Genomic DNA, 27,156 nt, shown 5'->3' with positions numbered 1-27,156 from the left:
TATGCATAAACACGAAGTATTCATAGATCACGAAGGGTTAGGTTGCGTACAATCTTCGAAGTTAAACAACATCGACGGTGGCTAACAGTTAGATGGGTGACCGTTTTTTCGGGCATATAAATTAAACATGTTCTAACATATACGACTGTGGCATCAGAAATACGTTGGCGCTGCAAGTCCATATTTTTTAATACACAATAGCTCAAACAATTGCTCCTTCATTGCTCCATCAGAATCCACAATTACTTCCTTTTTAAAATTAATACTTTTTGAAATATTAACCAAAAACGTAAAATTTTTTATTTTTTATAAAAAACATTAATAATAACTCTAAGCAAATAAATAAAGTATAAAATGATTGCTCCTTCATTGCTCCAACAGAATCTACAATTGCTTTTTTTTTAAATTAATATTTTTTTAAAAATATTAACAAAAAATGGTAAAATTTTTTATTTTTACAAAAAAAATATTTATAATAGCCCTATACAAATAAGTAAAGTATAAAACGATTGCTCCTTCATTACTCCATCAGAATTTACAATTGCTCTCCTTTTAAAATTAATATTTTTCTAAATATTAACAAAAAATGGTAAAATTTTATATTTTTATTAAAAAACATATTTGCAATAGCTTTGTGCAACTAAATGCAACATAAAACAATTGCTCCTTTATTGCTTTGCATTGCTCCATAATCACTTTAATGATTTATTGCATTTTTATTGATAAAAATTAACAAATTATTCATTTTACTAGAAATTAAGCAATGCTAGACTGGTGAGGTTACGTTGAATTTATCAAAATTATTGAATAATGCAACTAATTTTTTGCTCTTAAAACATTAAGCAAATGTTTATTAAATATTTAAAAAATAATTTGTTTAAAATGTTAAATAAATGTTTATTAAATAATAAAAAAATATTTTTAATGTAAAATAAACATTTTTTTCATGAGAAAAAGGGGACTTATCATATTATTTAAATGTTTTTAATAATGTTTCTTAAACATTAAAAAAAGTGTTTTTTTAATATTATTGCGCTTATTGGGATTACATGAATAAGTAAATATTTTAACTACTAAAATTTTAAATCTTTAAAATTTTTTAACTTTTAATTTTTTGTACTAATTTTTATAAAATTGTACTTATCCTATTATTTAAATGTTTTTAAAAATGTTTTTAATAATGTTCCTTAAACATTAAAAAAAGTATTTTTTAAATATTATTGCGCTTATTAGGATTACATGTGAATAAGTAATTATTTTAACTACTAAAATGTTAAATCTTTAAAATTTTTAAACTTTTAATTTTTTGTACTAATTTTTATAAAATTGTATATTAAAAAAAATGCTATTTGCAATAAATTTTTTATTTAATAGAATTGTATAAATTTGTAGTTATTCTTTTGAAAATTATTTTAAAAAATTTATATTTAAATAAAACATTAAAAATTTCTATAAATTTTTACTTTTAGTAAATATTTTTACATGTTTATAGAAATTGTTTCCACCAGGATGTTCTTATAACATTAAATCAATAATAAAATTAATGTAACGTTATTAATTATATAAACATTGCAACACAAGACATATGACAAACTCATGATTAATAGACGGTAATATATGCATATATAACAGATGAATATAATTAAATGTACGAGCAAAATATAAAAATTTATTAATTTATATGATAACATATAATTCGTATTATAAACACATGAAAAATATTTCAATTTATGTGGTAAAATTATTGAATGTGTAGATTTTACGTATTAAATAATTAATATTTTAAGAATATTTATAAAATTATGTTATAACGTTTAATAACATTTAAAACACGTATGTTTTTAAAATATTACTTAATAATATTAGGACAAAAATATTATTAAGTAATATTTTAAAAATATTTATCAAATGTTATGTCATAACGTTTAAAAACATTTAAATAATATTTAATAAATTTTTTAAAAATATTTTAATAATATTAAGATAGCAATATTATTAAATATTTTAAACATATTTATGAAACATTTAGTTATAATGTTAAGAAATTTCTATAAAATTAACGTTTCAAAAACGTTGATCAATGTTTCTTGCTTATTGGGTTTCTTCCGGTTCTGGTACTTACGCCTTATGTTTAATAGCCTATGTTTAAATTTTTCTTATCAAAATGATCAACTTAAAAATTTTAAAAACAAATAAATGTCTGGACAATATGTTAGATAAAAATTGATATTTTTTAAAGAATTTTTGTTTGATAGAACTACTTTAATTAATTTAATTTTTTTAAAACTATATTATAAATAAAATTTTCATTTTCATTTTTAGTTAAAAAAAATTTTTTTTTAATATCTATTATAAATAAAGTTAAAAAAAAAGAAACTTATTCAGCTTAGGTATCTTACTTTGCTTCGTAAGCAATTATTATCAAATATTTTTTAACGCGTAATTGGATATAAAAATGTTAAAATGCTTGAATTTTCTTACTTGCTCGCTGTAAATATATGCTGCTGATTGGTCGCAATAGCATTGATGGCAGAAACATGCGCTCGCACCTCTCCGATAGGCGTACATTCCCCCAAATAATCCTTAGGAACTGACCATGCCTTCAATATACCACCGCGACATCCCGAAATCATGATGGAACCGTTATTTATCATACATAATCCCAAAATCCAGTCTTTATGAGCGTTGTTCAGGGATTGTACCAACTCCATTTTGCTTAGATCCCATCGCTTAATGCACATATCTCTAGACCCTGAAGAACAATTATTAATGATTTACATGATTACGTAGTGATTACGCAGAAAAACGATTTCATATAGCACAAAACATTGAAAGTATGCTGAGAAAACGTAGTAATGTTGAATGTAAAGTATGAATATTTTTTCGCGGGAAGGCGAAAAGGGCCTTATTTATACAGAACAAAGATATATTATATCTTTGGTCTGATATATATATATATATATATATATATATATATAATATATTGTCCCATATTGTAAGAGACAGCGTTGAAAAGTGTAAAAAAGAACAGAAAGAGCATATTAAGGGTTCCCATCTTTTTCTTTCGATCGTGTGAGAACTGTGGGGAGAACTGAGATGAGGGAAAGCATTATTTGAGAAGATCATGCATGTTCGCTTCATATATATCCATTCTTATCAATTCCTGCTATCTCTTCCTTTCATCTCATGCAGATCCCATTACACGATCAAAAGAGAAAAACGTAGATTTCGAGAAGGATTGCTTATGGCTTTGTCTTGCATACATGACAATAGTGCATACAGCATGTAGTGCATATGGACTTTATTATAAACACTAATAATGTACACAGCACATTTGCATACATGATTATAATACACGCAGCATATTGCGCACATAACATGTTCCGCGCATGAATGTACTGTATATGTATATGCAAATATGAAAATATGCATACAGATCATTCTTATGTGCAGAAAAGCAGTAAACAATAAAAAACAATAAAAAATAATATAAAGTTCAAATGCAACAAAAAAATCACTTTTTTTCGAAAGTCTAATAGTATTAGGTAATGTCATTTTTTTCGTAGTTCATCTCACTGACAAGGACAAAAATGTTTTAGCATTAAAATTAAAAAAATTGGCAAAAAAAGGGTTGATCCTCAAGAGGTTAAAGATGTCTTTTACAGGGTTGGGAACGTTACCTTAAAAAAGTAACGCGTTACCGTTACCGTTAATTTTTGTAAAAAATAACTCGTTACCGTTACTCGTTATTTATTTTAAAAAGTAACGCGTTACCGTTACTTAGAAAGTAACGATTCGTTACTTTTTTGTTACTTTCTTGAAATGCTAAAGTAAGATGTTAGATTATAAAATTATATTATTTAATAATCAATATTAAAACTTAAAACTTTAAACTAGTTTTATATATATAGCAAGCTTTTTTATATTAAACTCAACTAATAATTATTCTAATTCTTTATATTAATATCTTTATTTTTTAAATATATTTATCTTAATAAGAATTTATATTGTAATTCACAAATGTCATTTTGTCAAAAAATTTTAATAAACTTTGTTTTTAAAAATTAATGTCGTTATATAAGCATTCCAATATTCACTGCCAGTATTGAAAATCTATAGTTCACGTTTCACACGCACGCACGCACGCACACGGCAGAGAGGATTTAGAGTCGCTTCACTAAATACAGGAATGACGTACTGTGGGGTCCTGATCTACATCAACGGATGCCAGGCAGACTGTATCTTTACGTGATGCATCTCGGGTAGTGTTAAAGTAGTTCGCAATCTTTACACGCAGAATATACTCACAATTTTGCCTAGAATCATATTAACCTTAAATAGACCAATGGCATTTTTTACTATATTTAGATCATTCTTGCAATGTTCCCACTACTCGTTAGATAAATGATTGTTATTTTCTGTCATCTTAGGATCCAAACAATGATTTTTTAAGATCTATTCACTTTTTTCTTTGGGGCCAAATCGGCCCATTTTTAACAATCTCCTTTATAAATTTATCATAAACATTAAAGGACTTAGGGGAGATAAGCATGTTAAAACTGTCCCCGGACGTAACAAGTTTAAATTGGCACCATAGATTGACATTTGTAGGGCACTAGCAACGATAATCTGTATAAATTTTAGGCGCTGATTGATTGATCAAAATTGCACTTTTTACTGGCCCTCTTTTTTTAACCGTTTCATTGCTAGTGGGAAGTATACTTCCAACCCATACTTAAAAAAATTACGTCACGAAATTGCATTACAAAATTACATAACAAATCACGTAATTAATGACGACCAAACACGTAACAAAATGTTTAAAATTGTTTCAAATTGTTACATGCTCTTAAAGAAAATTATGTAATTTTGAAGAAGTACGTTATATGAAAAATTTTGTCATTTTGAAAAACCATATAATAATTTTGTCCATAAAAAAATAATAAATTAATTAAATTCTTTACTATTTTTTTGTGGGTAAAATCATAATTCCCAAAACATTATATGACTTTTCTAAATAACATAATTTTTCAAATAACGTACTTCTTACAATTACATGTTTTTTAAAATTATGTAATTTTTCAAATCCCATTTTTAAAAGATAACAATTTGAAACATTTTGTTACGTGTTTAGTCGTTATTAATTATGTGAGTTGTTACGTAATTTCGTTATGTAATTTCGTAACGTGATTTTTTTCAGTAGGGGATTGTTTTCCTTTCATTTTTATATTATAAAAACTGTTGTTTCGGTATACTAATGATGATTTTTCCGGTACAGAAATACTTATTTTACATGTGTCCAAAGTTTTTTGCTTCCAATTGTTCCTTAATGATTGTTTATAACAATTTTAATGTGAAAAAAGCGTTTTCAGACAAAATCGATTTCTCCTAAAATTTCATATCGAATTTGACAATTTTCAAGTATAAAATTTTTGGGATTGCTGATTACACAGACACACAAAGAAAAAGTGGTTGGTCCGGCGGACCAAACTAGTCTATTTTTATGTATTTTGACCCGCTGAATCTAAATCCAAGGTCAAAATTGCTGAATTGGCTTATTTTTTTCTAACCTCAAAAAAATTTTTTTTTATGTTGGTCCGGTAAACCAGAATAGTCTAGCCTTATGTATTTTGACCCGCTGAATCTAAATTCAATGTTAGAATTGCTGCATTGGCTCATTTTTTCCTAATCTCCTAAAACATCTTGTAAAAGCAGTTTGGGTCACAAATGTATAATCCAGAGTGTGCAGGTTTGCGTAACCACATTATCAGAGGAAAATTCAATACGTATGACAAGTCTGAGTTTCTGTGAGTAAATAGCATAGAAAATTTACTCCCTTTTTCTATTATATACAACTCATTTATTCTCGAAGGTTTGGATTAATGAACAAACTGAAACCTGGATGTTACAAGTCTGAGAAATGGAGACTATTCGTCGATTCTTCTAAGAGAAGCTTGAAAGCAGTGTTGCTGCACAATACTAATGTATATGCCTCCATTTCTATAGCGCATTCGGTAGTGATAAAAGAAGAGTACATAAACCTAAAAATAGATCTTGAAAAAATTAAATACACAGAACATAGGTGGCAAATTTGTGAGGATCTAAAAATTCTTACCATATTATTGGGTCAACAATCAGGTTACACAAAAAACCCATGCTTTTTATGTGAATGGGATAGAGATCGAACGAACCATTATATAAGAAAAGAATGGCCGACAAGAACGTCTCCGCAATCTGGGTCTAAAAATATCATAAATGAACTGTTAGTTGAGCCTTTAAAAGTTCTTCTTCCACCTCTTCATATCAAATTAGGACTCATGAAACAATGGGTGAAAGCTCTGAATAAAAATGGTGAATGCTACCAGTATTTACAAGAAAAATTTTCCAACATTTCTGATGCAAAATTGTGGGACGAATTTTCGATGAACCTCAAACATGTAAAATGTTGAGACAATTTTGTCACCAAAATGAATAAAAACGAGAGAGCAGCATGGCTGAGTTTCAATGGTGTCACAGAAAATTTTCTAGGAAACCACAAAAGTCAAGATTACAGAGAAAGGGTGGAAATGATGAAGAACTATAGAAAATTAGGTTGCCTAATGAATCTTAAGTTGCATTTCTTAGATTCTCATATCGACTACTTCCCAGAAAATCCAGGTAATTATAGTGAAGAACAGGGAGAAAAATTTCATCAAGGAGATGGAATATCGATATCAAGGCAAGTGGGATGTGAATATGATGGCTGATTTCTGCTGGACGCTCAAACGTGATGTCTCTGTGAAAGGGAAGAAACGTAAGAGAAAGCCATTGTACAGAACCTTCGAGAATAAAAGAGATATAATAGAAAAAGGGAGTAAATTTTCTATTCATTCACAAAAGCTCAAACTTGTCATACGTATTGAATTTTCTCCGGATAATGTGGTTACGCAAGCCTGCACGGTCTGGATTAAACATTTGTGACCCAAACTGCTTTTACAAGATGTTTTTTTAAGGTTAGGAAAAAATGAGCCAATGCAGCAATTCTGACATTGAATTTGGATTCAGCGGATCAAAATACATAAAGATAGACTACCCAGTGAACACATTTTATAGCGGCAATATAACATGAAAGTTACATATGTAATTTAACATTGTTATTCTTGTGATATGTAGGTGCTATATGACATGGAAATAACCTGTTACGTAATATTTGTTATACGCAAGTGATATAGCTGTTATACATCGTTTTGGCGTTACAGTTATTGAACAAAAATTGTATAATCGTAACATAACACGTTCGTATCAATATTATTACGGAACAATGCGTCGTAGTTGACTCAGAAATCAGACAACATTATAACATCCTGAATAACAGATCTATTTGATAATAAAAAAAATTATTATAAAGATAATGTTTTCAAAAATAACGGTTTGTCTACAATTACTGCGCACAAAAAATGCACAAAATCTAAATTCATTATGTACTGAACAAAAACAGGATAATAAATGTACTATTCAATTTTTCTTAGAATATATGATCTATATAGTTAACCATCTAATTAACCATTTGAACGCTTTAAAGTATTAATGCTAAATAGATGGCAATTTCTATCAAATTATTAAGGTTATGGAAAAAGATAAATTTAACAATGAAATTAATAAGTAAATAAATTAATGCTATTTATTTTTAATATGTTTTGCAAAATTTAATTGCTTTTATAAAAAATAATATAATTGCGTCAGTTTATAACATATAGGTATATGTAGACAATAACAAGTACCCATATCGATGAGTCAAATTGGCGGGTCCCGGGTTCAAACCTAGCAGCGGCAAGTAAGAATAAAATAAAAAATAACATAATTTAAATTTAATTAATTAATAAAAATTTATCCTAAATGTAGTATGTGCTGTTGATAAAAATAATTTTTAAAAAATGAAATTTTTATTTTATTTTATTTTTCTTTGTAACTGTTGTGTGACGGTTAAATAACATGTAATTATAACATGTTATATTGCTGAGTCGGAAATTGTAACTTACATGTAAGTTACGTGTAATTTCGGAGTAACGTAATCTGTTATATTCGGTTATATTGCTGTTACACTGCTACTATATTACTGTGTTCACTGGGTATTCTGGTCCGCCGGACTAACATTTAAAAAAATTTTTTTGAGGTTAGAAAAAAATGAGCCAATTCTGCAATTCTGATCTTGGATTTGGATTCAGCAAGTCAAGATACATAAGGATAGACTAGTCTAATCCGCCAAACTAACATTAAAAAAAAAAATTTTTTTTGAGGTTAGGAAATACGAACTAACTTTGCAATTCTGATTTTGGATTCGGATTCAGAGGATCGAAATACATAAGGATTGATTAGTCTAGTCTAAAGGACCAACCACTTTTTTTGTGTGCCTGTGTTATTAATCTGAGGTAAAAATAGAAAAATTTAAAAAAGCGGATCTAACATGGTGGATGAAAACTGGATATATATAAAAAACTGGAATTTTTTAATTTAGAAAATACAGCCGTATTCTACACAAAATTTACAATATAAATGGTGTTTTGTGATATTTCGCTTAGATGTGTAGGTTTTGAAATAAAAATTTATGAATATAATTAAAAGTTGCTGAAAATATTATACCTCATGTAAGCAGCAATGTTGTATCTACCATTAAAAATTTTGATATTATCTTTATCATTCAGTCTTAGATCTGTAATAGAACCTTAAAAATGGATTTACTGCAAAAGTTTTACTTCAGATTTTCTCTAATTTACTAGCTAATGGCGTCCATATTAGATTTTTCAAATTTAATATGGCCGCCATTAGCTAGTAAATTAGAGAACTGTTAGAATAGATGACTTTTTTAAGTCGCTGATTCTGAATTTAGATTCAGAATCAGCGACTTAAAAAACGTAAGTATGCAAAAAAAATCTGCTAAATTCAAAAAAATCTACTAAAAAACTTTAATTCGGCAATTAAAAGGTTAAAATAGTCTTATTTAAATTCATAACATTTTTTTCATCAAAATTGAAACGTTTTCGAGAAAAACTACTTTTTATTTTGCTTTTATCCTCCATAACTTCTACAAGAATGAAACTGTAAGATTAACCTTTTATAATCACCCGGAGTCTATTTTTAACTCCCAAAAATTTTCATATCGATATTACGAGTACTAAATTCTCAAAAACGTGACCTATGGTGCCATTTGCTGATGGTTTGAGATGTCTAGTTCTAGTATTGTGTGTGTCTGGTATTGTGCGACGAGAAAGAAAAACCGTATGACTTATTGATGACTTATGAGTTTGTTGCATGTGAAGTGTTACATGTAAAATGTTCATTTCAAGTGAAATTAATTATCCGTTAAGCATATAAAGACATCGAATTTGTAATCACTCGTGTTGAATGGTGAGTCGTGTCGCTCCTGCCTACCTTCTGTATGCCTCCCGTGATTCGGTAACTATTTTATTTAATAATTCAAAAAGTAAGCTTTGTATAAAATTTGCGTAAAGAAAAAATTGTCTCAGAATTAATTCAGAAATATGCGATTGCAGGGGTACCTGGATCGTTCTAAATCACCCTGTATACTGGCGCGAAATACTCAATACTTTAAAGAATCTATTGTAAATTTATGATAAGCTTTTTTCGTTATTTTACTGTTTACAATTATGAAAATAATGTTATCATTTTCTGTCAGTTTCTTTGGAATTTTTTATAAATGTTCGATAAATATTGGTACACAAATATTCGACATTATCAATCGCCAAATCTATAGATATGTTTGAATGAAGATATGATGTCCAGGAAAATTAAAATGTGATTTTTTCTCTTAAAGTTTAATTTACATAAATTAAAACTGTTATTTACTTTACTAATTAAAAGGAGAGAAGACTTATTGAGATTATCTCGTGTTGATAAGATGCTAGTGAATAGAGAGTCGTGCCAATTGATGAAATTATAATTCGATAAGGAATGTTTTCTTTATGGACTTTTAATACTCCGTAAGCTTTGGGCAATAGACAGTCGCTCGCTCTTAATGTGTAATATTTTTGTTCAGTTATGTAATTGGTTTTTGCCATCTTTTTACCATATTATTTAGAAACAGTTTTAATTTTGAAGAAATAAATTTTTTTGTACCAAAATATACATACCTTTTTAAAAAGGTAAAAAAAGCGCGCTAAGTGTGTGGTTTTCCTTTAAAGAAAAATTACAACATTCGAGAAAACTTTTGATGAATTCAACCTAAGTGCTAATTTTTTATAATGAAGAAAATCAGCAATTCCAGATAAAACTTTTGATCAAATTCAATCTAAGTAATATACATTTCTGAAATGCTATAACTTTGATTATTAAAGTAACAATTATTTTAAATAAAAAATTATTGTATTTACACACACAAATTAATTTCTCTACAAAAATAATGATATGTAAATATTTTGCGCCAATTAAGAATAAACACTACAAAATAAGTGTATTAAGTTTTTTCTCTACAAAAATAATGATATGAAAAAATATGCGCCAATCTATAAAAATAGATGTTTATTCTTTGGCTGGCATTCATAGTTTGATTTTTTATCATGCTTGTGTCAGACTTGAGATTGATATTGGGATTGAATTGAAATGTAACCAATTAGGAACAAAACCAATATTCCCAGCAAACACAGAACATAGCAGCAACATTGCGGCAATGTTATAACATTGTAGCAACATCACAGCAATATTACAACATGTTCTGTGTTTGCTGGGTTCTTTAACTTTGCTGTAAATGGTCAAATTCGAATTCAATTTCAATCTCAATCTCTAGTCTGATCTGACTTTAAGATTGTCTTAAATTTGTCTTTAGATTTTGTTAACTACAAAGATTATTTAATTATAAATTTAAGAAAATCGTAAATACAAGATCAAACTATAAATATCAGCCTTTCATATTAAATTATTGGCTGCTGTGCGCCGATGTGAGGCTGCTGCGCGTAAAAAACAATTGTCAGGAAGCATATTAGCAAGAAATGAAGGACATAATATTAAACTGGCAAATAATTATTTTAATACAAATAAATTACAAATATTACAAATAAATATTTTACTTGTTCCTTGACTTATACAGTGAAAGGATTCTCAAAAAGTACTAACTCTTTTCTTAATATTTCGAAATCTGTAAAACGGGTATTAAATTAATTAATTAGAGAATTAATTATATCTATAGATTTGTTTTTCAAAATTACAATTCTTCAAAGAGAATTTGGCAAGAAGGAAAAAAATAAAAAATATTTCTTAATGATTTTATATTATAATATATTATAATAATATATTTTGTATATGTAAAATAGTTTTATATACATAACATATATTAATAATAAAATTATTAATATTCAATTATTTAATAAAAAAAATATTTAACAAGAAAAATATTTTAGATACAACCCCCAGTATACTTTTTTAGAGGGACCCAGTATACTTCTTTAGACGCGCCTGAAGCGTTCACATGTGTTCGTTGGCTCGGTCAACGAGCGGCAGTGGGGGAACGGTAAGCGTCGCCTCTGAATCTGCCCGAAAAAGGCAACTAACGTCGAGCACTGATTTAAACCTAACAATAGGCAGAACTTATTACCTAATTGCAATAAATTAATTACTGCTTCCGGAATTTACAATAGATTCTTTGTTTCTTTAAACGTTACGTTTTCGTGCTGGTATACATGCCAGTGACAAAGGCAGTGATCTTATTTACAGCATTTATAATTTTATTTTGTTTCTTATTGTGTGTTATATCATGATTGTAGATCCAGTAATAAAGGACTATTGTAAATTTATTTTTTCGATTGATTCTCGGTCGTTTCCTTCATAATTACACTACTTGCAATATCAAATTCTTTTATCGTTTCTTTTTCTATAAGTCGTGAATTTACCTATAAATTACAACTGATATTTATTCTTTATAGCTGTAACTTATGAGAACATTATAAAACGCGAAATACTTAAATCATAATCACAAGTATGTAGTAGCCTTTGACGCGAGTCTCGGCGTGGTGAGATGTAGGAGCAATGAAAGCATAGACAATGGCAGTGTTATTCTTTTCGCCGCGCGCTTCCTTTCTTATCGCTGCGCGCTACGCAGCACGCAGCTAATGTCGCAGTACTGGGCGACAGTTTAGGGGATCGATTCTGTATTTTTGAAGAAGTAAAAATGTGAAAAGTGAACAACAGTGATTAGTGTATAAAATATAATAAATATTAAATAATTAATTAAAATGTCGGAGCGAATAAACGCAACGGCAAGTGTTACTTCATGGGAGGATGCGGTGTCAGCAAGAAACGAATGACATACGGCAAGAGGGGCGCGGCAAGTGACAAACTGCAGATGGTAAACATGGACCAAAGAATCTATAGATGGAATATAAGGCAGGGCGGTTGTAAAACTTGCGATAAGGGAGGTGGGTGTAGCACTGTCTCTTTACAAGTTGATACCGTCAGCTATTTCCGCTACATACTCGATGATTCCCGAAACTAGATATATTTCATATTTGCTAAGTCCCGAATTAAAGTACGGAATGCAAGTTGTTTGGAATCCTCGAGAAATTATTACGCTATAAGGCAGCTTTGGATATCTTTGATTACAATCATTGATGCCGACAGTATTAAGAAAGTAGATATCCTTGTAAAAAGAGACGCTAAGTGAATAAAAAAGGAGAACATTCTCTCTCCCTTTACCGTATATTTAACAAGCTTTTCATCAATTGGAACACCTTATACGATGTCCATAGATTTTTTGATTCATGATAAGTTACACGCGGTGAGTGGCAAACGAGCGACATACACGACTTATGACACAGAGCCGAAAGATAACACAGTGTTTTTTAAATAGTAATTTCCTGCTAAGCATATCTATTTTTATTGTTTAATGTAAACATCGTTTGAAGCGCAGTCCCCCCCCCCTCTCTCTCTCTAGAACACAGTGGCCTTTCGTACAATATCGCATGTTGTATGGTGCACTATGTCCGGTATGATGGTACCAAAGACCATAACAATAGCTTCACGTACATCGTTTTCTGTTATTATCAAGCCGATACTTAATTAAATTTTTTATTTCACCACACAAAAATTTAATCCATTTAATACATTTAAATCTGGCGACAGTACCAGTCAAGATATTTGGCTATCGCGTCCTATTTATCCTGTCTAAACAACGCATATTTAATTCCTCACGTACCTCATATTTAGTTTCTCACGTACTGATTAAATATAAGTAAGTGCCTTGTCATGCTAAAAAATTAACTGCGTTTGAGCACATCCTAGGGAACTGGCAATTCGTTTTAATAAAATTGCCATAAATGCTGCCAATTAAATGTAGTTGTAGAAAATATTGATTGATCTAAAAATAATAAGGAAAATTTTTTATTTAACAGAAAAAAATTGTTTTCTTTTTACATATGTACACACATCATTTGATTTCCGATTACTCCCACTCATACGTGGGTAGACCAACGATATTGGAACGCTGTTTCATGGACAGGTTCTGATCAATAAACGTATTTTCGGGAATTGAATACCCCGGTTGGAGTAAACATCGTTCGTCAGTCCATAAAATAAAATTCGAAGTCTACATTTCGTCGACATTGTACGAGAAACTGCGTATATTTTTCTAACAATTATTATATTTTTAAATTATCATAAATGTAAACAGTTAATGGCCTAGTTTACACTGCATGACCTGACCCATACCCTAACCTAATGTAGGGTACTAACAAATCAATTACACTGTGTAAACCTATAGATATGTTTGGTCTAATGTAGGTAGCATTTATTCCTCATGTAACTACAAATTATATTCCAATTATCAGTATTTATTCATTCTTGATCTTATCAAGTACATCACGTTGCTAATCACATATAAATCACGTGCTAATTACGTACTAACACTTTGCCATTATGTATCTACATAGAAGAAATAGCTTTCTTATCTTAATTATGAAAATAGCTTTATCTTAATTATTAAAATGCATAGTATCTTTATTTTCATCATAACAAAAGTATTATTGTAATTTTTCCAAGTTATCTAGATAATCTAGATTATCTCAGATAATTTGAGAAACAGCAGTTCTTTAATCTAAGATAAACAAAGATAACATTTCAATAGTCTAGATGAAGATATAAGTAAACTTATTTTTTTATCTAGATAATTATCAGATAACTTTAACTAAATAATGAAAAACATTGTACATAAAGCTTTATTATACGTAAAAAACATTTATAAATCCGTCATCTCTTTCTCAAGATTATTGTATTTTACGCTTTTAGTCCACCTCCGTTTACACCCGTTACATTACATAGCCTAAGATGGGTCAGGGATCGTGAAAAAGTGGTCTGACCTAAACAAGTTCATAAGTGTTTACATCATTGTGACTTATCGTGTTTGAGTCGAATATAGTGTATAGATCGCGGACTAAACGTACGGTGTAAACTAGGCCAATGACACAACTTTCGCAGAAGTGTATTCTGTGCTTGATCCCGCGGTAAAAGTTATTGCATCTGCTAGTAGTAATATAGTAAAGATTTACACGCAAAGTGTAACATACATTATTCCGTGATAGATTCAGTTTGTGTGCCATAGGACGCACACTGATTCTCGGATTTGTGTAATATGCATCGAGAATCCTTTGTGCGTCTTGTACACGACGTCGCGCAGGTATTACTCTTGTATTAAGCACAAAACATCATGTCTCACGAAAATTATTGCACAACACAAAGAATTGTATAATGTGTTGGATATGCACGCCTCGTTACACATTTATTCGCGCCCTAAAAATAAGCGCATTTTCACTATTAGATTATTATACCTAGCTAGCCAGGCCTGTAAAATCACATATTGTGAAAGCTTTACAGCAAGGATTGTTTCAATTTTGACAATAATTTTATGACCAGAGTAACCAATTTCAAACCGCCAGTAAAAGAGAGAGAGAGAGAGAGAGAGAGAGAGATAGAGAGAGAGAGAGAGAAGAGAGAGAGAGAGAGGAAGAGAGAGAGATAGCTGAGCTAGAGAGACTAGGCGATCCTGATTATGATACTATATAGATCGATGACTCGCTCTCTCGATCTACTCCGATCTATATATCTCTACGATCTCTAGCTCGTATCTATCTATCTTCTCTCTCTTCTCGTCTCTCTCTCTATCTCTCTCGCTCTCGCTCTACTATTTCTCTCTCCTCTCTCTCTAGCTCTCTCTCGCGCTCTCCTATCGATACTCTCTCTCTCCTCTCTCTTCTCCTCTCTCTCTCCCTCTCTCTCTCTCGCGCCTCTCTCTCTCTCTCTCTCTCTCTACTCTCCTATCTCTCTCTCGCTCTCATCCCCCCTCTCGCTCGCTCTCTCTCTCTCTCTCCTCTCTCTCTCCTCGCTCTCTTCTCGCTCTCGCTCTCGCGTCTCTCTCTCTCCTTCGTCTCTCTCTATCTCCGTCTCTCTCTCTTCTCTCTCTCTCTCCGCGCTCTCTCTCGCTCTTCTCGTCTCTACATCTCTCTCTCTCGCTCTCTCTCTTCTCGTATCTCCTCTCTACGCTTCATCTCTCTCTCGTCTCTCTCTCTCTCTCTCTCTCTCTCTCTCCTCTCGCTCTTCTCGCTCTCTCTCTCTCTCTCTCTCTCCTCTCTTCTCCTTTCTCTCTCTCTCTCTCCTTCGATCTCTCTCTCTCTCTTCTCTCTCTCTTCTCGCTCTCTTCTGTCTCTCTCCTCTCTCTCTCTCCTCTCTCTCCTGCTCTCTCTCTCCCTCTCTCTCTCTCTCGCTCTTTGCTTCTCTCGTCTCTCTCTTCTCTCTCTCTCTCTCTCTCTCTCTCGCTCTCTCTCTCTTCTCTCTCCTCTCTCTCTCTCTCGCTCTCCTCTCTCCTACTTCTCTTCTCTCTCTCTCTCTCTCGCTCTCTCTCGCTCTCTCCTCGCTCTCTCTCTCTCCTCTCTCTCTCTCTCTCTCCTCGCGCTCCTGTGTTTTTTATTCGCCCCTGCTTGCTCCGATGACAAATTTGTTTCCTTTTCCGCCCAATTTGTGCCCTTTTTCAAGTAAATCTATAATTACATTATACTAAAACGTTTTGTTCCTCGACCACGCATTCATTCTACGCGCTTACCAAACTACTAAAATGATGGCTGGTCAAAGAAATTAAAAACGTGGAGCTATGCTCTCTATGTCTTTTCACAAAGTCCGTAGATATGCGATAAATTAAAATACAAATAGTCACAAAGCAAAAGAACATTGGTATAAATAGATAAGCTCTAAAAGGCATCTCGACAAACAGCTGTGTCAAAACAATTTTATGACAAGTAATTGTGTTTTGCTTTGTCTTCTAAAAGTTTCGAGCAAAACGACAAAAGTTTTCATCACACGATGCTGTAAATAACAGAGAAAGACTTGTACATAAATATTACGTAGAGAAATCACAAGCTTCGGTACAATAAAATGCAAAACTTATGCAAATAACAGAGCAAACCTTGCCATACGACATGACAATAAATTTATAGCAGGAACAGAAAAAATCTTACTAAGCACGGAATAACGGTAAATTAGAAGCGAGAACAAAGTAAAACTTGCCGAGCACACTTTTGCAGCAAAATTGCGACAAGGTGTGTCCGCAAACAGCTTAGCTTTTGCTGGCAGGGCTTGTCGCAAATAGTACGATGCATATTTTATGCAAATAACAGGATTGTACTATCGGGTTTTAACAAGAACCACTTCATTTCTGGATGACTTCACTATATACCCCGAGATGTCGCATTTCTCGTGAAAAAGATTCACCTACTGGGTAAATAAAAGAGACTTATCGAGAGCAGAGAATCAAGTATAATTGTACCATTTACATATAATATTGGACTGATCAGTCCAATATTTTATTTTTGTCGATCTTAATTTCGACAAGATTTGCCCTGTTCTTGCCACAAATTTGCCATCATATTGTGTACGGCAAGGTTTGCTTTGTTCTTGCTATAAATTTGCTGTTATTTTACTAGCAAGTTTTACCCTGTTATTTGCATAAAATATGCGCCATACTATATTTACTATATGACAAGCTTTGCCAGCAAAAGCTAAACTTAATACGGATACACTTTGTCGTAATTTTGCTGCAAAGGCTTGCTCAAGTTTGCGGCAAATTTCGCACAAAGTTTGCGTCATTTTGCTAGTTGGATATCTGTGAAATCTTGCGAAGTAAATCGTATTGTTGTAGTCTGATATTGATATGCGACTGCACAAGTAGACTTCAATGTTTACGAATCAAGGTAGAAACAATTAACAGTTGACAAAATCTACTGGTCAATTGTTTTTTCTGTTGTTTCTTTCTCTGACATTATTCTATGGATTAACAAAGCAATATTTACATTAAACAGTGTATTCAATTTTCAAAATTACGTTTATTGGTCGAGTGAAAATCCATCGTTCATGAAACAGCATTCCAATATCATTGGTTTATCAACATATAGTCAAGAATCAAACGGTATGTATAAGTAGAAAGAAAACGATTTTTCTGTTTAAATAAAACATTTTCCTTATTATCGTCAGATTGATTTATACTTCCTCACACCACGTTTAATTGGCAATATTTATGCCTATTTTATTGAGAATAGTTGATTCTTTTTAAGGATGTGCCCCTTTGCATACAAGCGCAGTTAATTTTTCAGCACAACGAGGTACTGGCATTTTAATCGTGAAGTGGCAGTTTAGTACGTGAGATATTAAATGGATGTTTTTCAAGTGGATAGATCGGCCCAATATCTTAGCCGGTATGGTCGCCAGATTTAAATGTATTATAGTTTTTTGTGGGCACATATTTTTTAAAAATATAAAAAGTCAAGTAAAGTATCGATTAAAATAACGGGGAAAACAAAATATATAAAGATATGGTTGCAGCTTTTAATACATTGATTTATGTAGATTTTGTGATAATACTTTATAAATATTTCTGAATTGTTATTCCATCATATTACTAAACATTATTACAGTGTAGAAATATTATTGTTAATGTCCTTCTTAAATATTTCTCATAATAACGTTGTATACAACATTAACCCTTTGTCTGTGAGACAAATCAATGTTCTGTACCATTTTTGTGGTAAAAAAAGAAAAATTTTACAATTTCAACCACAAATTTATCTTTTATATTTTTGCGGTCGCTAATTTCGAATTTGAGAATCAGAATCAGAATTTCATAATTAAAAATAGCAGATGCAATATAAAAACCCATTTACAAAAAAATTGATTATTTTTTAAAATTTTGATGCGCCATATTGGATCCGCCATTTTTTATTTTGTGATTTTAACATAAAATTTAGATTTAGTGACCCAAAAAACCTATAAAAACCCAAGAAAATCTGATTATTTTTGAAAACTTTAACGCGCCATATTGGATCCGCCATTTTAAATTTTGCAATTTAGACTTTTGAATTCAGCAACCCCAAAAATCTTGGAACATTTGCCACTGTAAAAAATTCCAGTAGTTTAACTTTCTTTTTTTCGAGATACACATATCTGTTGTCATCTACAGCGAATAGGACAAGAAATATATATTGGAAACATTACATGTTGTAAAATTTCATTGTAATAACATTGTGTTAATGATATCTCGCTTACTGAGCGGTACAACGCGTGATATTGTACAAAGATACTATACTCTAAATTTGAGAGAGAGGATGGCACTTTGAACATTTTTTACATTGAACAATAAGAATGAATTAGGCCTTCTGAGAAGATTATTATAAAAAATGCACCATAGTACTGTAAGATAGTGAGAAAATAAAAACGTATTATTGGATCCTACTGCATTAAAAAATCGGAGAGAGACATTTTTCGGCGTGGTCTCATAAGGCGTTGCCTTTTGTTGGTCACTCACCGCGTGACACTTACCACCATGGACAAAAAATCTATAGATACCGTATGTTACGTCCGGGGGACTTCATGTTTTCATTACCCGCTAACCTTTAAAGAAATAAATAAGTTAAGAGAAACTACATTTGGCATTTAGGGATCTAAGGAGTACAGAGTGAAACACTGCATCGTAGAAATGTCGAGTACCGTTATTAAGTTCGGGGGAATTTAATCTTGGGGGCTTAAGTTTCCTTTGAGATAAATATTGAAATATTGACGCAGTCTCTCTGTCCTCTGAGAGTTTTCGGGATTTTTTATGCTCACTGATAAGGGGCCAGATGTAAGTTGTTAAGAAAGGTCTGAGGCCGTGTAAAGTTTAAAATATTAAAATAGATAAAAAGGAGATCACTTTAAAACGCTGGAAGCAATAAATTTTCTTTCATTTTAAAGCAAAACACGACTCTTGAGCTTAGAAAAATATTAACGACATCGCAATAGAAAACATAAAATTTTCCTCCCCTTATATAAGAACACTCAAAAGTTTCAACTCCCCTTCTTGCACACTAGAACTCAAAGTAATTCGGGCAGAGACAAGGAAAGATGGACCAATAGTTGGTCATCCGAACGAACCTAAAATGAATAACCATCCATTCAATAAGAAATTCTAAGAACCTCTTCCTTCGCAATTTCGAAAAAAGTTTTACTAATTAAAATTTTTGAACTATCTACATCTGAATTTCCCCTCTATAAGGCCCTATATATGTAAACACCAGATCTTAAAGGCGGTCAGTTGAATAGAGTAGAAAACGGCAATCGTATAACAGAAGATTAGTTGAAGTGTAGAACATCGGTTTTAAGCAAAGTTCAATTTTTTGCTGTTTACCTCTCACAAGGGGACCTTGTGTGACTACAAGTCATGGAACACCGATTTTTTTTATACTTATAGAATTTGAAGATCAGTACCCGGACTTCAATTTCCTAAAGCAGTACGATGCGCTTCTCAAAAATACTCGAGAAAATCGATTTTGAAGATTTCCGATATCTGTAAGTACAAAAAATTTTAACCTATTGTCAGAGCCGCTCGTAGCCGAGCGCACAGAGCTCTAGTTTCGTAAGCGCGGAGTCGCTGGTTCGATTCTCGCTCTGGCCTCAATTTTTTTTTCATAAGTTGATAAAGTTTTTTTTTTAATCCTATATCTTAACATTTATCAAATTGGAATGCTAATTAATTATTAAATATTTATTCGTTATTTTTTAAATAAAAATTAACATTTTTTAATTTTTAATTACTACTTGATTGCAAATGCGAATATTTATAATAAATTAAAATTTGGTACAAAAAATGGAAAACATTAAAGAAAATGAAATACTTTTTAAGAGATTACGAGTAAATACAAAAATAATATAAAAAACAAAAATAATATTTATAAAAATGGTTGTTTAATTTTTATGAGTTATTAATTCATGTATGTTATAAAATATATTAATAATAAATACATTTGACATTACTCGTCAATATTACATGAGCCAATATAATTTTTATTTAAAAAATAACGAATAAATATTTAATAATTTATTAGCATTTCAATTTGATAAATGTTAAGATATAGGATTAAAAAAAAAACTTTATTAACTTATGAAAAAAAAATTGAGGCCAGAGCGAGAATCGAACCAGCGACTCTGCGCTTACGAAACTAGAGCTCTGTGCGCTCGGCTACGACCGGCTCTGACAATAGGTTAAAATTTTCTGTACTTACAGATATCGGAAATCTTCAAAATCGATTTTCTCGAGTATTTTTGAGAAGCGCATCGTACTGCTTTAGGAAATTGAAGTCCGGGTACTGATCTTCAAATCCTATAAGTATAAAAAAAATCGGTGTTCCATGACCCGTAAGGTCCCCTTGTCAGTATAATCATGTAGAATCAGTGCGTGAGTAAAAATTTGGTGCCTTTTCATCCAGTTAAGAAATCTACCCAATCCAGACAGATTTGTTCGAGAACTAGTAATGAATAAGTCTCACAATCATGGCAATCTCTCTTTTCCTTTCTGTTCTTAATACTTTGAAATACGCTCCTTCTCGGTCCTTGCGGATCTTGAGTGTGATCCCCGAAACATCTCTACACTCTCCTCGCCCTTCGCGGATCCCGAGTGCGATTCTCGAGCATCCCTCTTTCCCTCACGTAATCATTTACCAATCCTTCAACTATTTCCTTACGAAAATTCTTTCTGTTTTCCTTTCTTCGCTTACCACACACCTAATATTTGAGAAATTATTTACATATTTACTACGCTTCTTAATTTCGGTAATCCCACGTAAAATCTACCCACTTAAAATTATGTAATTTCTTATAAACCAGATTTGATTAAATTATATACACATGTTTCAACCATTCCAAATTCATTTGTAAAAAAATTCAATGAATTAAATTCATGAATTTAATGTAAATCTATTCAAGTAAATCCATAACTACCAAGCAAATTCAGTTCACAATTATGTATTGTTTAATTTAATTAAAAAAAGAATAATATTTGTAGCTATAAGAATAAACTGTTATGTTGAGATTGTACTCTATCTTATTAATTAAAATTCTCTCTGACTCCTTTTGCCCGATCAAAAATTCCACCGGTTCGATCTCGAGTTAAAGCGATCCAAAAATTACCTTTTTAAAAAAAGATAAAAAAAGGCGCCAAGTGTGCGTGTGTGCGCCTCTAAGAAAAAAAAACTATTATATTAGATAAATTGTCTTATTATTCTATTGTTTTATTATCTTATTGTCTTCTCTACAAAAAGAATGATATGAAGTAAATGAGCCAACCTTGACTCGACTATGCGTCAATCTTGAAACGGAAAAAAGATAGATCAAGTACATAAACGCGTGCTTTCAAAATTAAATTTAAGATCAATACAATTAGATAAGTACATAAAAAAAATATTAAATAATTAAATGATTAAAATCAATCAGCGGGATTATAGTGAAAAATTTGGCCCGGCTCGCATTTTTTCTATATTTCCAAGACTCTATGTTATTGATATCAATAAATAAATACACAAGAATGCGATTAATGTTGCTTAGGTATTGTTTTACTATCTATTAGTTTTTGCTTCATTATCTGTTATTATTCGTAAAATTTCCATTTTTAAATAATTTTTTAATAGATTTTATAGAATTTTCCTAAGTATTTTTTTTCAATATACTTGGCTAATTGTATTAATCTCGTATTATTTTTGAATGCGTTTATGTACTTGACATATCTTTTTTATCTTTGTAAAGTTTTTAATAAGTTATTATTTTTTCATTATTTTATTTGTACAAATAATTTCCATATTGTATAATATTGATGGATCACTGCGCTTCAACGAGCCAGGCACGCCAAGTTTTTGCTTCACTATAATCCCGTTGGTTGATTTTAATTATTTAATATTTAATGTTTTTTTTAAATATACTTGGCTAATTGTATTAATCTTAAATTTATTTTTAAAAGCACAGGTTTATGTACTTGGTCTATCTTTTTTTCGTTTCAAGGTTGATGCATAATTGGCGCATTTACTTCATATCATTCTTCTTGTAAAGAAGACAATAAGATAATAAAACAATAGAATAACAAGACAATTTATCAAATAGTTTTTTTTATTAGAGGCGCGCGCACACACACAAACACATACACACAGACACACACTTGGCGCCTTTTTTTAAAAAGATAATTTTGTTTGGATATCACGCATTTTGTAGTATTAAGCATCTTATGTAGATAATATATATATTTTTGTAGTATTAAGCATCTTATGTAGATAATATACATATTTTTGCAATAAAAAATTATTGTGTGTGTGTGTGTGTGTGAGAGAGAGAGAGAGAGAGAGAGAGAGAGAGAGAGAGAGAGAGAGAGAGAGAGAGATGTATGTACGTAAGTACATACGTATATACATATGAAGATACGTACATACATACGTACAGACAAATTACAAAATATTCCCTCTCTCTCTCTCTTTCTCATCCTTCTCTATCTCTTAATTTGACAAAACATTCTTTCTAGCATACATTATTAATTATAATTTATGTACATGTGTAAATGATTTACTTTATTTTACTCTTCTTCTTACTCTTCTTTCTTATTTTATCTTAACTATTTCTAATATTCTTTCTCTTTAATTACAAATAAAATGTTTTTTTCTCTTTTTCTTTTAAACTAAAAATATAACATGGCACAAAATATTAACTTATCTCAGAATATTTATTAAAAAAAAAAAAAGTGTAATATACTTATCTGATTATAAAACGTACAGTACGTTATACTAATCTCCTAATTCAGCACAGGCATATTTCTCTTCACAATATATGTACAGAAACACAAAACTGACTCGCTACTAACCTTGCACTCGTCATTAATTAACCATGAACTGTCACATCATCGCCGTGAAACTCGTCGCTGAAAACTTGACCGATCAATCACGGGAAAAGAGATGACAAAATGCGTACTTCTTGAGTCTATGACTTTTTTAAAAAGGTATTATTATTAATTGTACAATTTATAATACTTGATATTTATGTATTTTTTACTCTCGCAAAGAAATCATACCACGAATAACAACGATTTATCATCATATCAATATGCAGTATATATTTTATAAGAAATTGTCACAGGTAAATCTTAAAAGAGCCCTCTCGTGTTGAATTCGTGTACTTGACAAAGGGCGATGACGTATCTTAAATGAAAAATTTATATTTTAAACTTTACGTCGCTATATCTCCGCTCGTAGAGCACGTAGAAAAAAAATAAAAACATTTTTTTTATAAATCAAACCCAAGCTTTCGATTGAACATAATTAGAACTCGATCGGTTAAATCGTTATTGAGATCTGATAATCTCAGGGACTCGCAAGTCGCGTAAATGTAGGGTGGTCTCGCGCTGCGCGTTCACTTGCCGCGAGACACTACCGTGTCTCTTGATTCAATTCGCTGATTCAAAACTTAGACCAATGGACGCATGACTCGGAAAACGGTTATAACGGGCCTGTCGCCACGCTGACCCACATTTCCATAGCAATAAAAAGTGCGTTCGCCTTAAGGCACTTTTCCTTTCTTTCAGTCACGTCCCTACGGGAGTCAAATTTCGTTACGCCCTTCCCTGCCTTACTTCCATTCCCTATCTTCCCAACCATCCGATGCAACTAAAATTCCATAAGACTGGATGTAACACGTATAAGGTATTCGTATAGGTGAGAGAGTTGTTAAACGTACGGTAAAGAGAAGAAAATGCTATCCTGTATTCGCTCAGAGTCTCTTTCTACAAGGGTATCTACTTTCTTAACACTGTCGGAATCAACAAATATAACCGAAAATATCCAAAGTTACTTTATAACTTATACGTAACAATTTCTCGAGAATTTCAAACAACTTGCATTCCATACTTTAATTTGGGACTTAGCAGATGTAAAATAGGGGAAATGGGAGAAATACGGACGCCAAGTAAAACCCTTTGACCATATATTACTGGACCGCACATCGCCTCTTGTACAGACTGTCGCCGAGTAACGGGAAAGAGACAGATAGTGCCTTCTCACGCGTGTAACAAAGAAACAAAGCTCCCTCAAGGAAGTAAACGTTGCCAAATGATGCGTTGCCACGTTTTAACATATTCTCTTGCTAATAACTGTGAACACTTAAATGCAGTCAATGCAATAGAAATAACCTTGATATCGATGGATTCTATCAGATAAAGTCCCATATATTTTATTTCAGATCTAATACATTTTTCGAAGCTTTATCGATAATTTACATAAAATGTTATAGTTTATCTGTTAGAACAGGAGTTAGCACGAACGCCCGCTACTTCAATGTATATATGTCACTATAGCGCTGTCTGTTTCCCTTTACTAAGCACCGGTTTTCTTATCGCAATGCGCGATCCAGTAGTATATGGTCTAAGATAAAACCGGACACTACCATTTTTGTATTTGCCCGTCATCTTCTCTTTCCAGTAATAGTGTACCGTGTACAAAATTGACAAGCTCAATTATAAACAAACATTCACGACGATAGGCTGCGAACACATTTCAAGATAAGTTATGACAAAGATTTGTTATTTGTTCGTTTTAATGCTTTGATTAGTGTATTTTCTGTGCTGTGTCTTTTTAAGTAGTAATATTATAATGTTCTATGTTTCATTTGGTTATTATTAGATTGAAAAATAATATCGTACATACATTTTTTATATGTGCATGTTCATATGTGTCTTGTTAACACTTTTTGAAGTTAAATATACTGTGAGGTAATGCCGGACATTTACGGACGTAAAAGAAAAAAGAATAAGAAAAAAGAAAAGAAAAAAGAGAACAGGAAGAAGAAAAAAAATAGAAAAAAGGAAAGTAAACAAGAATTACTAACAAGACTATCAAACAAGAAATCAAAGATTGAAAGACTTGAAGAAAAAAGGAAGAAAGCCAAAAAAGTACAAAGAACGTGAAAAAAAGAAAAATTCTGCATAATTGGCAATAAGAAGTATATTGTTTCAACAATGCACCAACAATGTGCATTGGATAATGTATATTAAATGTCAAAAATTGGCACAAGAGAACTGCATTGGTGGCAGTTCTTCAAGCGGCTACGTTTGTGACATTTGTTTTTTGTGACAAATAAATTCATTCCTTATGCCTGTATAAATTTCATAACGTCTGTAATTACCCATATGCCCGTCCGCTATTACCCTAATAGATTCGGGTAATTACGAACAGTAAGATTTTCATTTTTTTTTTAATTTTCAAAGTTTAATGACAATTCTTATAATATATTTTGTTTTTCTTATAAAAGAATAAACAGAGATTTGTTTCTCATCAACAAAAAGTGAATTCCAGATTATGTAGATTTCTTTTAACTTAACCCTCCCCTATATCTAGTTTCAGAAATCACATACGTGTGTGTGTGTGTGTGTGTGTATTTTATATACATATATATAAATCTTATATGTAAATTATAATGTTGAAAAAAGTTTAAATTTAAAAGATAATATTGTTATTATATAAAATATTTTTTAAAAATATATGTAAAATACTTTTTAAAAAGACCGGAGTACCAATTTTTAGTAATAATACTTAATCTCCAGTTGTCCCGAGAAATCTCAAACTTTTTCGTTATTGCCACAATGACTTTCTTTTTCAGAGGTATTTATAAACATGTATAAAAAATTTTTTAAAGTCGACTTTTTTAATACTCATTCGAGTATGTCATACCCGTGACAACCTATATGGAATTAACTTTCTTTAAAAAAAATTCTTTAAATGTATTTTTTTCTCATATAATTTACATAATAACTATGAAATCTTTGTTGGATCGCATAAATTTTAAATCTAAATTAAATATTAAAGTTATAGTTGTAGATGGATAGAAAAGAACGAAGTTACTTCATACTTATTAAAAAAAGATAATGCTAAATGTAACTTCGTTACAAGTAATGAGTTACTTCACAACTTTGCGTTTCCAAAACATTGATTCAATGTTTGTGTGCTGTATGAGAACAATGGAGTCATAACGCACCGGAAAATAATGTAGAATTGATTGTCGTTAAACATTGAACTCCATCATAATGCGGTGGCGCTAAACTAACGGACGGTCCGGATATATTAGGCTCGGCAAGAGATATCAGATGATCTTTGCTACCCGCTATTACTCTACCATCCTCAGCAACGGCCAAACACATAACAGCCGCTGTGTGTGGTGTGCTTAATTTAGCGGTGTATGTTAATTTACGAAGATCCCATATTCTAACTTTATCACTGGCTGCTGTATATAGTTCCTGCTCATCCAAGCTAAGCGCTACATCGTTAATTGTCGTTTCACCTACAGGAACTTGAAGTATCCTAGACGGAGTCGATAATGCAATAGGACCAGCCTGAGTTTGACCCGAAGAGAACAACGTTTTTACGCAGCTACTACCAGTTCTTAAATCCCAGACTTTAACGTATGCCGCAGATACACTAAACAGAAGCTGATGAACGGCAGAATACTTTACGGCAACAACGTTATTAGGATGCCCACTTAAAGTCAAACTTTCAATTCCCGTTTCTAAGTCCCATACTTTCACTGTGCGATCTGAAAGTTAACAAAATATAATTTGTTTGCTTTGTAATTACTTACTTAGTTAATCAAAATATATATCCTTCGATATAGTTTGATTTATATTTACCTTTTGAGCCGCTGAACAGTAAATCTGACGTCACACATATAGTAAGAACGGCTTTGCTATGTCCTTCCGCAACGTGAGAACATTGCAAAATAGCTCGTGGTTGCACCTAATGAAAAAATCATATCTGAGACTTGATTCCATTTGAGGACAATATGATTTTAATAAAACTAGAA

The 27,156-nt window shown here is 31.2% G+C and overlaps 1 protein-coding gene across 7 annotated transcripts in view; it reads right to left on the bottom strand.

Annotated features, from left to right (window-relative positions):
* The window catches only part of LOC105836993 (kinesin-like protein KIF21A), a 242,645-nt gene that overhangs the window by 56,264 nt on the left and 159,225 nt on the right, over nucleotides 1-27,156 (bottom strand). For all 7 annotated transcript variants that reach the window (XM_036291117.1, XM_036291118.1, XM_036291119.1 and 4 more), the window contains 3 exons: nucleotides 26,984-27,089; nucleotides 26,335-26,889; nucleotides 2,482-2,752 (listed from right to left, as the gene is read on the bottom strand). In XM_036291117.1, coding sequence (XP_036147010.1) covers nucleotides 2,482-2,752; nucleotides 26,335-26,889; nucleotides 26,984-27,089 — 932 coding nt within the window. The remainder of the gene's footprint in view (nucleotides 1-2,481; nucleotides 2,753-26,334; nucleotides 26,890-26,983; nucleotides 27,090-27,156) is intronic.

Source organism: Monomorium pharaonis, chromosome 8 (assembly GCF_013373865.1).
Source record: "Monomorium pharaonis isolate MP-MQ-018 chromosome 8, ASM1337386v2, whole genome shotgun sequence".
Taxonomy (NCBI): domain Eukaryota; kingdom Metazoa; phylum Arthropoda; class Insecta; order Hymenoptera; family Formicidae; genus Monomorium; species Monomorium pharaonis.
The sequence above is the reverse complement of the archived record's forward strand: the minus strand, read 5'-3'. Positions and strand labels throughout refer to the sequence as shown.